Below are 14,050 nucleotides of genomic sequence, written 5' to 3' on the forward strand. Positions count from 1 at the left end.
CCTTGCCTGGGGCAAACACTTGGGCCACCCGCCAGGGCGCCGAGAAAAGTTTTTTTTTCCTCCCGGGGCCCCTCCCCCACGCCCTGCCCTGCGTCCGACTGGGGTGGGTTTGGGTCCTTTGGGGAAAAAAGTCGCAGGTTCCCATCAGCTGCTCCTCCCCCTGGGGACCGGGTGTGTAGGGAGGCGTCCGGAGGCAGCCCCTCCGCCGGCACAAAAGCGGTGCGTCCTGGGGCTCCAGCGCAGCCGGGTGCCGGCCGGAGGCTGCCCCCATCAGTGCGTGTCTGCGTGCCTGGCAGAGGCAGCATCCAACCTGCTTTATTCCTTCCTGCAGCGCCACAGCGAGCGAGCAAGCGAGTGAGAAGGGGGAGAGAGGGAGTCTGTCTGCAAAGTGCTGCTCCCTGGTGCTCAGAGGCGGCTGCTCCAGCTCCAGCTCCAACTCTCATTCATTTTGCCGGTTAACATGAGAGATCATGGCCGCCTTCGGGCTTCTCAGCTATGAGCAGAGACCGCTGAAACGCCCCCGGCTCGGGCCGCCGGACGTCTACCCGCAGGACCCCAAGCAGAAGGAGGTAAGGGCGCCGGCGGCCTCCCGGGCAACCGGGGCCGCGGTCCGCAGCGCTGACCCGGGGCCAAGTTGGCCCAGCGGGCAACGGCAGCGCTGCAGGGGAAGGGTCGTGGAGGGGACTGGCGGCGGGGGCTGGGCTGGGGACTGCCCCCCCCCCCCCTCCGGCAGCATAAACCGAACGGCTGTCAGTTCCCGCGCTCCACTGGGGCGCTTGCTCCTCCGGTGCAGTGCAGGGTCACTACTCGGTTAGCGGGCCTTGCGTGTCATTGCTGGGCGCTTCATCGGGTTCTTCTTTGCCATAATCCTCCAGTTCGCTCTCCCCCGCTTCTGCATGCTTAATTTTTCTTCCCGCCGCTTCGGTAAATCTTCGTAAACTTTTTGGAAAATGTTGGAATGGGGTGCATCCGATAAAGGTCTTGTGTTTTGCGCCAGCTGAGCAGGGACCAGGCGAATGCCTCTGTGTGTGTGTGTGTGTGTGTGTGTGTGTGGAGGGGGGGCTTTTCTGTTCAAAATTTCCAGTTTAGAATGAAGTCTTTTTTATCGAGGTGATAAGTATTTAGTTCTTTGAACCTACTTCTTTCTATATCTCGTCTCCCCTTTAAAGATCAGTATTACCGGAAACACTGATTTCGTCCGTAGAGGCTAGTGGCTTAATTCCTGGAGTCTGTTTTGTATATGTAAAAGCAGTCGGGTTACCTTGGAAGGGAATAGGTCCCGAAATTAATTGGAGAAACCTTGACTGGTGCACTGGTTACACTGTCTTCAATGGGTAGAGTAACCATGGCTTTTCGTAGCCATGTATTGTCTGTCAGTAGTTAACAAGTAATTATGTAACAACTCTCCAGTTATAATGATCAACATTGGCTACACAATTTGCTCAGGGATTTGCTTTTTTTTTTTTTTAAGATTACCTGCTACCCAGCTGTGCTTTCTGAGTTTGTCAGTTGCAGCCCACCCATCTTCTATTTTCTTGAGCTAAACAAGAAGTGAGCGCATTTCAGAACTTCTTTCTGGAATCTAAAGACCCTATTTTAAAAGTTTACAGGCCTACTGACATCACAGAAAGGGCGCTGTAAAGAAGGCAAGGAGGGTTCCCTTAAGACTTCCCTTTTGATAAATGTATCTAATTCAATAATAGAGAAAAAATGTTCTGGTCCAACTGTTAATAATGTTTCTGAAAAATAAGGAGTGACAACTTTTAGAGGTTTAGCACACTAAATATGTTTGAGCATCTTTGGAGTAATTCAAATTGAACTGGAAAAGTTTTACAGGTAGTTTTCAGCTGAGGCTTAATATAAGTTTGAGATTTTTAAAGATTTCTTTCCCATTTATTCTCCTTGACTCAGAATAAACTTGATTGTTAAGGACTGGAAACAACACATGAAGGACCAAATGTAACGAAAATTAATAATTTAAAAATTAGCGGCAGGAAATTTTTTGTTGTTGTTAATCCTCATCGCAGGTATTATTCCTCTGATTTTCAGAGAGAGTGGAAGGGAGGGGGAGAAACAGAGAAACATCAATGTGAGAGAGACACATCTATTGATTGCCTTCTGCAAGTGCCCTGAATGTGGCCCTTGACCAGGAATCGAACCCAAGACCCTTAGGTGCTTGGGCTAACGCTTTATCCACTGAGCCAAACTGGCTAGGGCAGTGGCAGGAAATTTTTAGAGTTTTGTTTGGGACAGGTACATTGATTGGCTGATCTTTGTCATCCTGTAATTCATGTCTTGCTACATCTTTCTAGAGGGCAGCATAATTGATAGCATTCCCAGTTGAGGTATGGTGGCCTGGGATGCCATTCATTAGAGAGTGTGTTGTACTCCACAGGACTTTATCATATATTGTGCTGTTAATACTTTGCTCTCTGGAAACATGGACTGACCATTTATTTCTCAGATCGACACTCAATTAGGATTGGGGCCTCTATGATTCTGGAAAAAATAATTTGGGATTTTAGGATCTTGCAACAGTTTATGAAATTCTAAAACTGGAAGTGACCTTAGAGTCTACTTTTGTGGTAACTTTCTTTTGACAAAGTGAAACTGAAGCCCAGAAAAGGGGACTGGACTTAATCAAGGTGTGTGGTAGATAAGCAGAGGAGTTGGACCACCAAACCAGTATTTATGTCAACCAATACTGTGTTAAGGATGATTTGTGCTAAATTGTTGTACTGATGTTGTGCCCTTCCCCTCAAAGCAGCCACATTTTATCTCCCTGGAGCAGAGTCAGAGTTATGTGTGACTATAGTCAAATTTGAGTACAGTATGGAACAAACAGGTGCTTGGCTGTTCTTGGGTGGTGGTGTGGTGGTCTGGTGAGCAGTGTTTTCTACAAGCTTCAGTGATTTATGTATTGTCTCAGAATTTATACCCTATCTCTGTATCACCTGTTCTTTTATCCTAATGTTTCCTTTAAATTATCTTTTAAGAAACTTTTTATGTTTCATGTATACACATAAAATGTAAAATTTATTTCATGTCTATAATTTAAATTTTTTATTTACTTAATATTACATATGCACACATGACTATAGGGATTTAAACAAGACGATAATATTAGAACTTAAAAGTTTGCCCTGACCAATGCACTCAGTGGTTAGAGCACCACAGCTTGTGCACCAAATGGTTGCTGGTTCGATTCCTGGTCTAGGGCATGTGCCTGGGTTCAATCCCCACCCCAGGTTGGGGCATGTTCAGGTGGCAGCCAATGGATGTGTTTCTCACATGATATTTCTCTCTTTTTCTCCCTCTCCCTCCTCATTTCTCTTCTTTTCCTCTCTCCCCCTCCCTCTCTTTCTAAAAATCAATGGAAAAAATATCTGCTGGTGAGGATTAAGAATAACAACAAAAAAGGCCATCTTTGTGTGTCCTGCCTTGTGGGAAATGCTGATTAATGGAGGAAGTGTGGACTTCCCATTTGTACAGACCTGGACATGAATTCTGGTTCAGCCTCTTTGCAGTTGTGTGGCCTTGGGCAAGGTGCATAACTTCTCATTTGTAAATTAGTATAATGGTGCTTTTCAGAGAAATTCAGGAACGTGGTGCTAAATTAGCATTACATTTGTGTGAGAAAACCTCTCCTGGTAGAAAGTATTCTTATTACTGTAGCTGTGAGTTTTAATTGTGTAAGTTTGACTATCATTGTTTTACTTTATGTCTTATTTGTAGAGAACTTGTAGACCACTCTCCCTTATTCCGACCTGCTCCCCACTCTTTGATGTGTTAGAATCTTTAGACAAAGACACTGTTCCAAGTGTTAGTACCTTTTGGTACAAAATAGTGCAAATGAGTTTAGCTACTTTCCCCTGGAAGTTTTGTTCTAATCGTGGTTCCCAGCATAGTCTTGTTTTCTGTCAGCTGTGCATGGTTTATAGCAGAGTAGTATTCTATTCCTCAGTCTTTAAATATCCACAGCTCCCTCCTGCATGCACTTGGCTAAACTGGGGCCCTGGGGAGCAGTTCTTGTTTTGTCCCATGAGGCTATTCTTTGAACTTGTCTGGGCAGCAGAGATTTTTGACTCTGGGTGTGGGTCTCAACTGGGCACTTTGGGGACTCATGCAAAGATGTTAATTTGGGGTGCAGCCACTATCCTTCAGTCTTTCGGTATTTCACTTGGTCTGGTGCCTGTGGCGATGCAGTGCCAGGAAGTGAGGTCTGGAAGTTGCTGGGTTGGCTGGGTACTAAGTAGGGCAAGATGAGGATGAACACAGTCCTAGGATTTTAGTTAAACCAGTTAGCAGGGTTTCCCATGGGGTGCGTGCACCTAGACATGAGGGCAAAGCAGACATGGAAGAATGGAGCTAGTAGAAGATGGAAACTCCAAGAATTGTGATGTATGTAATGAGCTCTGAACCCTACTTCTGAGGCTTCTTGACAGACGAGAAAGGAATTGGAGAAGTTGGAGGGACCCATGAGAAGAGTGGCATGATGAAGAGTTCTCTTCAGTAGTGTTCTCCCAGCGGCGCTGCAAGGAGCTGGCTGACTCAGCCTGAAGTCTGAGGGGAAAGCCAGAGGGAGAGGCCTGCCTCCTACACATTCCTCCCTGAGAAGGGAAGTGGAAACACTGACTTTTAAATGTCTGTAGATAATTTCTGAAGCTGGGTGATGGCCACAGCAGAGCTCATTATACCAACCTTCAACCTATTTCTCTATGTTTTGGGAAATTTACATAATAAAGAAAAATGTCTTTATATTGCAAAATAGCATGACTTCTTAAAAAATATACAGGGTGGGGCAAAAGTATGTTTACAGTTGTTTGCATGGAAAATAATAAAATAATTAGTAAATGATAGTTCAAGAATAAACTCTGTTTCACGTACTCAAAGCTGTAAACCTACTTTTGCCCCACCCTGTGTGTCTAATATTCTGAAAAGATTATTACCCACATTCAAACAGTTGTTATCTCTTGAGGATGAGATTAAGGGTGATTTTTCTTTTTTTGTACTAATCTGTATTCTAAGCTGTAACAATAACCATGTACTACTACTGTCATAGAAGAATATACCTTATAGAATAATTATTAGGTAACTTTGACTGAGTTTATAGGAATGGGTCTTTGTTATTGGTTCCTAACCAAACTAGAGCCCTTTAGCTGATAGGTAGGCCGAGGGATATTATAGGATGTAGATACAGACACTTATACACCTGATGCTGCAAACTGTGGTAGGGTTGGGGTGGGGGCTCTCATGTGAGCACTTCAGCTCTGCCACATGTGCTGTGTGATTTGGGGTGCTGTCTTTTCCCTCACCTATGAGCTGGGAGAATACCACCGAATCATCTAGAGTGTTATAAATATGAAGGAGCATTGTAAACTTAAATTATTACCAAGTGCAAGGTATACATTCAGTGGTGTGCTTGTACCTGATGAGCATAAAAATTTCAGGAATTTTGTGAGCTGGTTAATACTATGTTGGTAGTTTGAAATCTAGCACAATGGGAATATTTACACCAAGGATATTGGCAAATGCTACAAATTAGAGTTTTTTTTTGTTTTGTTTTGCTTTTTTCCCCTCTTCACCCTCACCCCCTTCCAAAAAAAAAAAAGCTGGTTTTGAAGCATTTGCCAGCACACCACTGGGTCTACTTGTATGTTGCAGAAACTTGGCTGGTGCTTCACCATCATTCTTATCCCAGGTTTCCCTTATCCACTTCCTATAAAAAAGTTTTTAAAGAAAAGCCAGATCTCACTTTCCTAGCCTTTCTTGAATTTTGGAGCGAGCAGATGACTTAATTCTGGTTAGAGACATTTAATGGTAATTTACTACTGGACTTCTGTAGAAGAATTTTTTCTTTACAGAAAAAAATACAGGCACAGGGGAAGAGTACCCTTTATACCTGTTAGCTCCTTAATTTCCTGTCTTTGGAAAAGTAGTAAGAGGATGTGGTAGTTGGAGCCAAGGAGTCTCTCTGTACCATGAGGCAACAAGCCTGTGGATGAAAAGTCAGTACAAGAGGGGGCAATTGAGTGGCTTTATGAAATTGTTAAAGCTACTGAATTTACCTTGGGACCACCTCTCCCTGGACTTCTTGTTAAGTAAAATGGTAGATGTCCAGGTGGTGTAGCTATTGTTGGACCAGTTGTCAATTTCTTGTAGCTGAAAGCATTCTAATGTTGTCATGGTACTTCCCACTTAAATTCTGGCACCCTCAAATCGTCACAACATGAGCCCCCTTTTCAGAGAATACACATTTTCCAGAACTCTCCTGCTCTCTGGCTTCCTGAGTGCACAGCAGACACAGTGCCTGCGTGGCAGCACTCTGAACCCTGCCCAGTGCTTCTCAGATGCGGAGGTGAAGTTGAAGTGGCTCCTTTATTTATTTCCACTTTTGGCAAAAAGAGTTTGATTAGGAAGGGAGGAAGAGCTCTGTTCAGTTTTGTTTGGAGAGGGAGATTCTGTGGGTCTATATTTTGGGTGGGGGGAGACCAGGTATATTTAGAGCTAGAATGCAATTTAGAGGCAGTCTAATTTTGTCGTTCAATACAAAAGGAAATCGAGTCCCAGAGAGGTTAACGTGACTTGTTAAGGCAGATCTGGGCCACACACTTGTGTGTCCTGATTTGTTCTTGCAACTTTACTTGGCCTTCCTCTGTAAACAGCCTCGCTGCTGGTGAACACCCTCACGTTGCCCCGGCAATGAGAATTGTTCTGATTTTAGGGCATGCAGAGCTCCGTGAGCTGGGGACTGCTCGGCTCACCACTTGGTCTTCTCTGAGCTTGTCTGAATCTTGGATGGTGTTTCTTAGGCAGAGGGAAGAATACTCCGGAAGCTCAGGCACTCCACTCTTTGTGGTTTTGGTGGAAGGTTCCCAGTCCTTCTGTGGCCTTTGGCATAGATAGCCTGGCATTGGCATTTGTGGGCAGTGCATGTGTAGGGGAACGTTCCTATAGAGTTTTCTTTTTATTGATTGAGACACTCCTTTATTTATGGGTAGCTTTCTTGGAGATACAAACACAAGCTGTACCAATTGCCCACTTCCAGAGAGCAACACTTATATGGCAGTCTATAGAAATGGCTCCCCCTTACTCTGCAATACTATGGCCCTGAGAAGAGGAGAAAAAATTTAGCCCTTGGGTTTTATTTTCCATGCTTTGAGGGAAACATTAGTATGTATATGCCTGCCAAACAAATTCAGTCATTCATCCAATATTATTGAATACCTTGCAGGCCCTTGGCCAGCTGTGGCTTCATGATCACATGGCCCAAGATTTTTACTTCCTGCCGTATGCCTAACTTTGAGCACAGTGCCTGACCCATACCTGGGACTCAGAATTTCTTGTATAAATGGATGTAAGAATAAAGGAATGCTAAGAGCATTGGATATGGTCCCAAGCCCCCAAAGACTTCAGTATAGAGCAATGGTTTTCATCTGGGGGAGGTGCACCTCCCTCTCCCCCACTAACATTAGAACTGTGTGTGTGCTTGTGTGTCCATGTTTGCATGTGCGCACACATGCTGTTACTGGCATGTAGTTGGTAGAAGCCAGGGATGTTGTTAACATTCTCCAGTGTTCTGGACAGCCTTCCTCAATAAGGGATTATCTGGCCTCAAATGTCAGTAGTTCCAAGGTTGAGAGAGTCTGGTGTAGAGGGAGCTAGAGCCTCGTGAGTGAGCAATAGCATGTTTCAGATATTCTTTGAGAGGCGTGTGCAAAGTGCTGTGGCAACAAGAAGGAGCAGCCCATTTTTTGACAGGACCTAGATTTTTGAGTCTGGAACTTGGAGGATGTGTAGGAGTGGATGGGGATGAGAATGTGGGAGGAAATTAATTCTAGGAAGAGCGTTAGACCAACATGGGCCAAGGGTCAGAGGCCTGAAGGAACATGGGGTTTGCTCTGGGCTGTGGGCCTGAGGCATGGTGGGTGTACAGGTGTGGGGGAGCTGGGTTGGAACAGGAAAGAAAGGTGTGATCAAGTTATGGGGGCTTTGTGCGCTGTGTTGAGGCGTTTAGATACTACGGTCGAGTCAATGAGGTGCCATTCAAGGGTGGTAAGGGAAATCTATTTTAGATGACTAAGGGTCACAGTTTGAGGGGACAGTGGCTCTGAGGGTCACTCACATTAAGGCAAAGACTGAGTAGCTAGGACGGTGGTCACTGACATTCCAGTCCTGGTGGTTGGTATATTAGTTTCTTGTGGCTGCCATAACAAGTTACCACAAACTGGGAGGCTTAAAATGATGGAAATTTATTTTTTCATAGTCTGGAAAATAGAAGTCCAAAGAAAGTGTCAGTAGGGTCTAGCGCAGTGATGGCGAACCTATGACACGTGTGTCAGAGGTGACATGTGAACTCATTTTTTTGGTTGATTTTTCTTTGTTAAATGGCATTTAAATATATAAAATAAATATCAAAAATATAAGTCTTTGTTTTACTATGGTTGCAAATATCAAAAAATTTCTATGTGTGACAGGGGACCAGAGTTAAGTTAGGGTTTTTCAAAATGCTGACACACCGAGCTCAAAAGGTTCACCATCACTGGTCTAGCGTCGCACTCCCCGTGGACGCTCTAGGGCAGTGGTCGGCAAACTCATTAGTCAACAGAGCCAAATATCAACAGTACAACGATTGAAATTTCTTTTGAGAGCCAAATTTTTTGAACTTAAACTATATAGGTAGGTACATTGTTATTAACTTAATTAGGGTACTCCTAAGCTGGCCTTTGCTAAAAATGTCCTCAATCTGATTTAGGCACGTTTGCTGAGGTCGACCCCTTCCAACTCTCCCATCCATACTCGTCTTGTATACTTGTTTCGCCCATGCTGAAAACCGACTTCTGCGCATGGGCCACAAAGTTTCAATCGCACTGTATGTGTGCGCCCGCATGTGGTATTTTGTGGAAGAGCCACACTCAAGGGGCCAAAGAGCCGCATGTGGCTCGTGAGCCGTGGTTTGCCGACCACTGCTCTAGGGGGAGAATTCTTCCTTCCCTCTGATGGATCTACGTGTTCCTTGGCTTCTCTGTGCCCACCCCAATGTATTTCCTGCCTCCGTCTTCACATGGCTGCCTTCTCTGCGTGTCTGTTCTTCTCTGAGTGTTTTATAAGGATACTTGTTATTGGATTTAGGGCCCACCTGGGTAATCTAGGATGATTTCCTCTCAAGATCTGCAAAAACCCCTTTTCCAAATAAGGTACCATTCACAGATTCCAGGATTTGATGTGAACATCATTTGGGGTCTGTTTATTGGCCTATTGGGGTTGGGAAGAAATGAAGAGAGGCTTTAAGAGGTTATTTGGATGGTACGATAGACACAGTATGGAAAAGAGAATGATGGGTATAAGAATATACCAACATTTTTAGCTTAGGCTAAAACCTTTTTGATTTTAGGACCTCTTTAAAATAGTAAAACAATTTTTGAGGACTCCATAGAGCTTTTGTTTATGTAGGTTATATCTCCATATTTACTGTATTAGAAATGAAAACTGAGAAATCTTAGAAATATATATAGTTCATTTAAAATTAATAAACTAATTTCATTTTGAAAATATTTCTTATGAACAGTAGCCATTTTCCCAAACACAACAGTGAAAATTGTTTTACATTTTTGCAAATCTCATTAATGTCTGGATTCTCACATTGAGTTCTACATTCAGTCTGTTACAATATGTTGTTTTGGCTGAAGAATATGAAGAAAACCTGGCTTCACACAGATATATAGCTGGAAAGTTCTTGGGAACCTCAAAGGTCTTGGACTGGCTTACACAGTTGGTAGGTAGATTGATGGTGGTCCCAAAACACACTATTGGGAACAAAAGAATGTTTTTTACTTTTTTCCAAGGGTTGGGGAGGGGGAGGAGAGAATGAGTTTGTTAACATGAGAAATATTCAAAGCTGTAAAGAATTTTTGTGAGTTTATTTGAGCCAAACTATTGACAACTGTTGGGAAGCAGAATCTCACCATATTGAGACAATGATCTGGAGACTGTTTTTCACCTATTTTTATGAAATACCATCAAAGGAGGAGTCGTAAGTGGGTTACATGAAACCATTGGTGATAGATTAGGGAGGTGGGAGGAAGTAAAGCAGGAAACCTCTGAGATTGGATAAAAAGTAAAATGATAGACACAAACTTCTTTTACATAGGTGGGCATAGGATAGTTAACAGTCAATAATTATAATGATAACAATAACAGTGAGGGAATTTGTGGCAGCCTAACACATTGGTTGTGCCCTGAGGGGTCTGGGAAAAGGGAAGTTACAAGTTACCCTGACATTCCAAAGGTATGTTATTATAGATGCAAAAAGATGATAGGCTCAGTTAAGATCAAAATTGATCTTTGTCAGGGAAGATACCTGCCTAGGACATGACTACCCACCATAGATGCTTTTTAATTACAAAGTTTTAATTTCAGCCCGACCAGCATGGCTCAGTGGTTGAACATCAATCTACGAACCAGGAGGTCATGGTTCGATTCCCTGTCAAGGCACATGCCTGGGTTGCAGGCTTGATCCCCATTGGGGAGTGTGCAGGAGGTAGCTGATCAATGATTCTCTCTCTCTCTCTCTCTCTCTCTCTCTCTCTACCTCCCTCCCTCCCCCCTCCTTCTCTGTGAAATCAATAATAAAAAAAAAGTTTTAATTTCAGACCATCCTTTGTAGTTACTTTAGGTCTCTGAGTTTGCAAGGCCTTTCCTGAGCTAGTCAGGTTAGCATGTGGCCCCTTTTTGTCCACACCTGTCGAGAGTGTGCAAATAGATGGAGGAGCAGGCTGACTCTGAGGATGTAGCCTTCTAGAACTGGACTTCGTGCATCCTGTCAGCAGGACCTCTGAGGAGAGTGGTTCGAGGGAGGTGAGTATGGGGTGATGGGCGGCCTGAAGGGAGAGCTAGTGGGGTGACTCTAGCTACATTTGCCTCCTCTTAGGTTAGCAGCCTCTCTTAGTCATGACCTTTGCACCTGTGGCTCCTGCAGCCTGCTTGCCTTACTCTCTTTATTCCTCTCTATATCACTGCAAAGTGATGGTTTGCTCTTCAGCATGCAACACAGTTTGTATTTGATTTGTTTATTGTCTGCTCTGTTCCCCAGCCATTGTTAAGTTCCATCAGTTGGGGACCATGTCCCTTTTGTCTCCCGCTGGTAACCAGAGGCAAGGAGAGGTAGGTGGTAGGAGTTAAATATTTGTTGATAGGATTTGGTGGTTATTAGAAACCTGGTAAATCAAGACGTAGTACAGCGCATGGGGGTGCCAGAAGGTATTAAAATGTGGTTCCCACCATTGAGGAACTTTGGGTGGAGGGCTGGCAGTCCTGTCTGCAGGTAGTCAGCTCAATAAAAGGTTCATCGGGGTGGCGGGAACAAATGAGGGAGCAGCCAGTACTCTGGAGGAGTCAGAAAAATCTCCAGAACTGTGGGTGTTTTCCAGGTGGCAAGGACACAGAGATGGAAATAGGACCCCATTTTCGGAGGAATTGCTAAAAGTTCAATAAAGCAAGAGTATATTGAATCTATAAACTTGACTGTGTTCACAGATTTTGGGAACGGTTGAGGGAGAGGAAGGGATAAAACCTGCTGGAGAGAAAAGGGGTATCAGCTTAGTCCTGGGGTCAGAGGGTCAAGACCCACGGGAGTGATGGCTTATGTATACTGCGCTCCAGATCGCTGCCTCCAAGGAAGAGGGGAGCCAGGACTGGGATGGGGCTCCCTGTTTACCTTGAATTTTCTACAGGAATTTCCAGGCAGTTTGAATGTGCAGAGATTTTCCCCAGCAAGAATAAACTCAGCCTTCAAGCCACATCCAGTGTGCCTCCGCTCAGCTGTGCACACGCCGTCTCGTCAATTAAAATTTGGTAGAATTTGCTGCTTTTCTTTCCCAGCCGTTCCATTCATGGATTAATCTAATGAAGTTGTTGAGATTAGGACCGTATACAGCATTGGCCACAGTGAAAAACAAAAAAAATGTGTTTTGTCTGAAGCGTTGTTGGAATTTTTTGCTAAGATTCTGGTTTATGTAAAGATATGAGGTTCCATCAAAACTGTGTGCAAGACTGAGCTAAATAATTTTTCTTTCTCCATTTTTTTGGTTTTGTTTTGGTTTTTTAAAACTACACACCATGCTGTCTTAGTAGGCCGCATGGAAAATATTTTCCAGTCAGAGCTGTTTTTACTCTTTGGTCAGTTTGAGATTAAATGTCAGCTCCTTCTGGAAAGAAAATTATGAATTGGAGACACTGTTTACTAGTACATTATTCTCACATGAGACCTACTTTTAAGTCATCATTAAATAATTGAAATGTTTTTGAAGTTATCGTTTTATTTACTTAGTACTCGATGTATATATGCCTCCCACTAGCCGATGTGGGGTGTAGAAAAGATAGAAGCCTGCCGTCTGTCGCCTCTGGCACAGAGCTTCTCAAAATATCAGTAGTGAAGAACCGGTTTTTCTTTTTAAAATTAATTTTCAACCTGTTGCACTGGTATAAACATATGATGAAGACGAGTTACTAGAAAAATGATATGCTGATGGAATGCAGTGGCGTTTTCAAACTTCTGCAGGTTTCTTGTGGGACCTGCACGGGTTTCAGATCACACTCTGAGTAACACTGCTCTAGAAATTAACATCTCGTGCACATAAAACTGTTAGAAAATGACCAGTGTATTGCTTTTATTTATTTTAAACTTGAGGAATAATATATCCATTCAACATGGTGTGTAAAGTGCCACTTTTCATTTTGCTATCTGATGTTGATTGTGTTGGTCATTCGAATGTTTTCTGTGTTTGGTTTTATGCCAGACTCATAAATACCCTTGAGGTGGGTACACTTATCACCTTTTCACAAATGTGGAAATTGAGGTACGGGAGGGGTTACTGAGCTTGCCAAGGTCATTTAGCTGCACACTGATGAGTTGGGCTACTGAGCCCCTGCTGCAGCCATTGTGCTCTCTACACAGTGAGGCTAAAAGTGCTGTGAGTTCAGAAAGGAGAGGGTTGGAACACGTGGAGGTTTCACAGGAGGATGGAAGGACAGGATCTGAGTAAGAGGGGACATGCTGCCCCCTTTCTGACGACAAAGCTGAGAGGTAGGATGAGGGAGGCACAGAGTGAGGGGGCGGTGTCTCCGCAGATCAAGCAGGTTGGGGTGAGGATAAGCTCAGGAGGTCCTGCTGTCGGATTGATCTCACTAGCTCATGTCTGATAAATCCAGTGGGGAGAGTGGAGTCCAGGAGGCTGTGAGGGAGGTGGCTGTGGTAACCAAAGCATGAAGTAAAAAGGACTTTAAATAGGACTGGAGAAGAATGGGCAGCTGGTGACAAAATTGGTCAAAGGAAAGGAAGAGAGGAGTGTGCAAAATACTTGGGCTTCTTTGACACTGTTCAGGATGAAAGTGCTGTTGCCTGAGGACCTGAGTCCCACCTTTTTGTGCCCTCTCTTTAGTGATCTGACCAGGTACCTAGAAATACTGGATTGCTGAATTGGAAGAAATGTTTGGACTCCCATCTCATTCACTCTGTGACTTCTGGCATGAACTTGTTTACTGAAGAGCTTATGACTGAAAGGGCCTGTTTGCCTTTGGTTTATGCCACCTGTCCATGCCCTCAGTACCTGGTGCCCACCTGCCGTGGGCTGCTTTAGTGACGGTTAATCGACAGAATTGCTTGAAGGCTGGCTAAGCGCCGTGGAAGAGGTGGGGAGATCAACCTCCTGAAAATAAAGAGAGTGAAGGCTGAGGGGTGGTCACAGACGTTAACGTTTAGACTACATTTTTGGAGGTGGACTCAGGACATTTGTTTTCTTGGCTCGAAATTGAAGGTTTAGCCTCTCTGTTTTTGAGCAATTGACCTAAAACAAACTCGCCACCAGCAACAAAAAGAGACATTCCCAATTTCTGTTCTCTCCCAAGCAGGAAGAAGGGTGTTCTGCATTTTTACCTGATTTTTCCTGCATCCATTTATTTGTATCACCAACAAATTTTCCTTTTTTATGAATGTGCAGTTCATTTGGTGGAAATCGCACATGCCTTCCTGCAGGCGTGTGCCTGGCGTGGT

General features: G+C 44.0%; 1 protein-coding gene across 1 annotated transcript in view; it reads left to right on the forward strand.

Annotated features, from left to right (window-relative positions):
- Positions 1–14,050, forward strand: part of LOC111827494 (mediator of RNA polymerase II transcription subunit 12-like protein) — a 129,637-nt gene that overhangs the window by 41,154 nt on the left and 74,433 nt on the right. Inside the window, exon 2 of the mRNA XM_023760177.1 lies at positions 332–569. Coding sequence (XP_023615945.1) covers positions 471–569 — 99 coding nt within the window. The 5' untranslated portion in view covers positions 332–470. The remainder of the gene's footprint in view (positions 1–331; positions 570–14,050) is intronic.

This window comes from Myotis lucifugus, unplaced genomic scaffold, assembly GCF_000147115.1.
Source record: "Myotis lucifugus unplaced genomic scaffold, Myoluc2.0 scaffold_175, whole genome shotgun sequence".
In the NCBI taxonomy this organism is placed as follows: Eukaryota; Metazoa; Chordata; class Mammalia; order Chiroptera; family Vespertilionidae; genus Myotis; species Myotis lucifugus.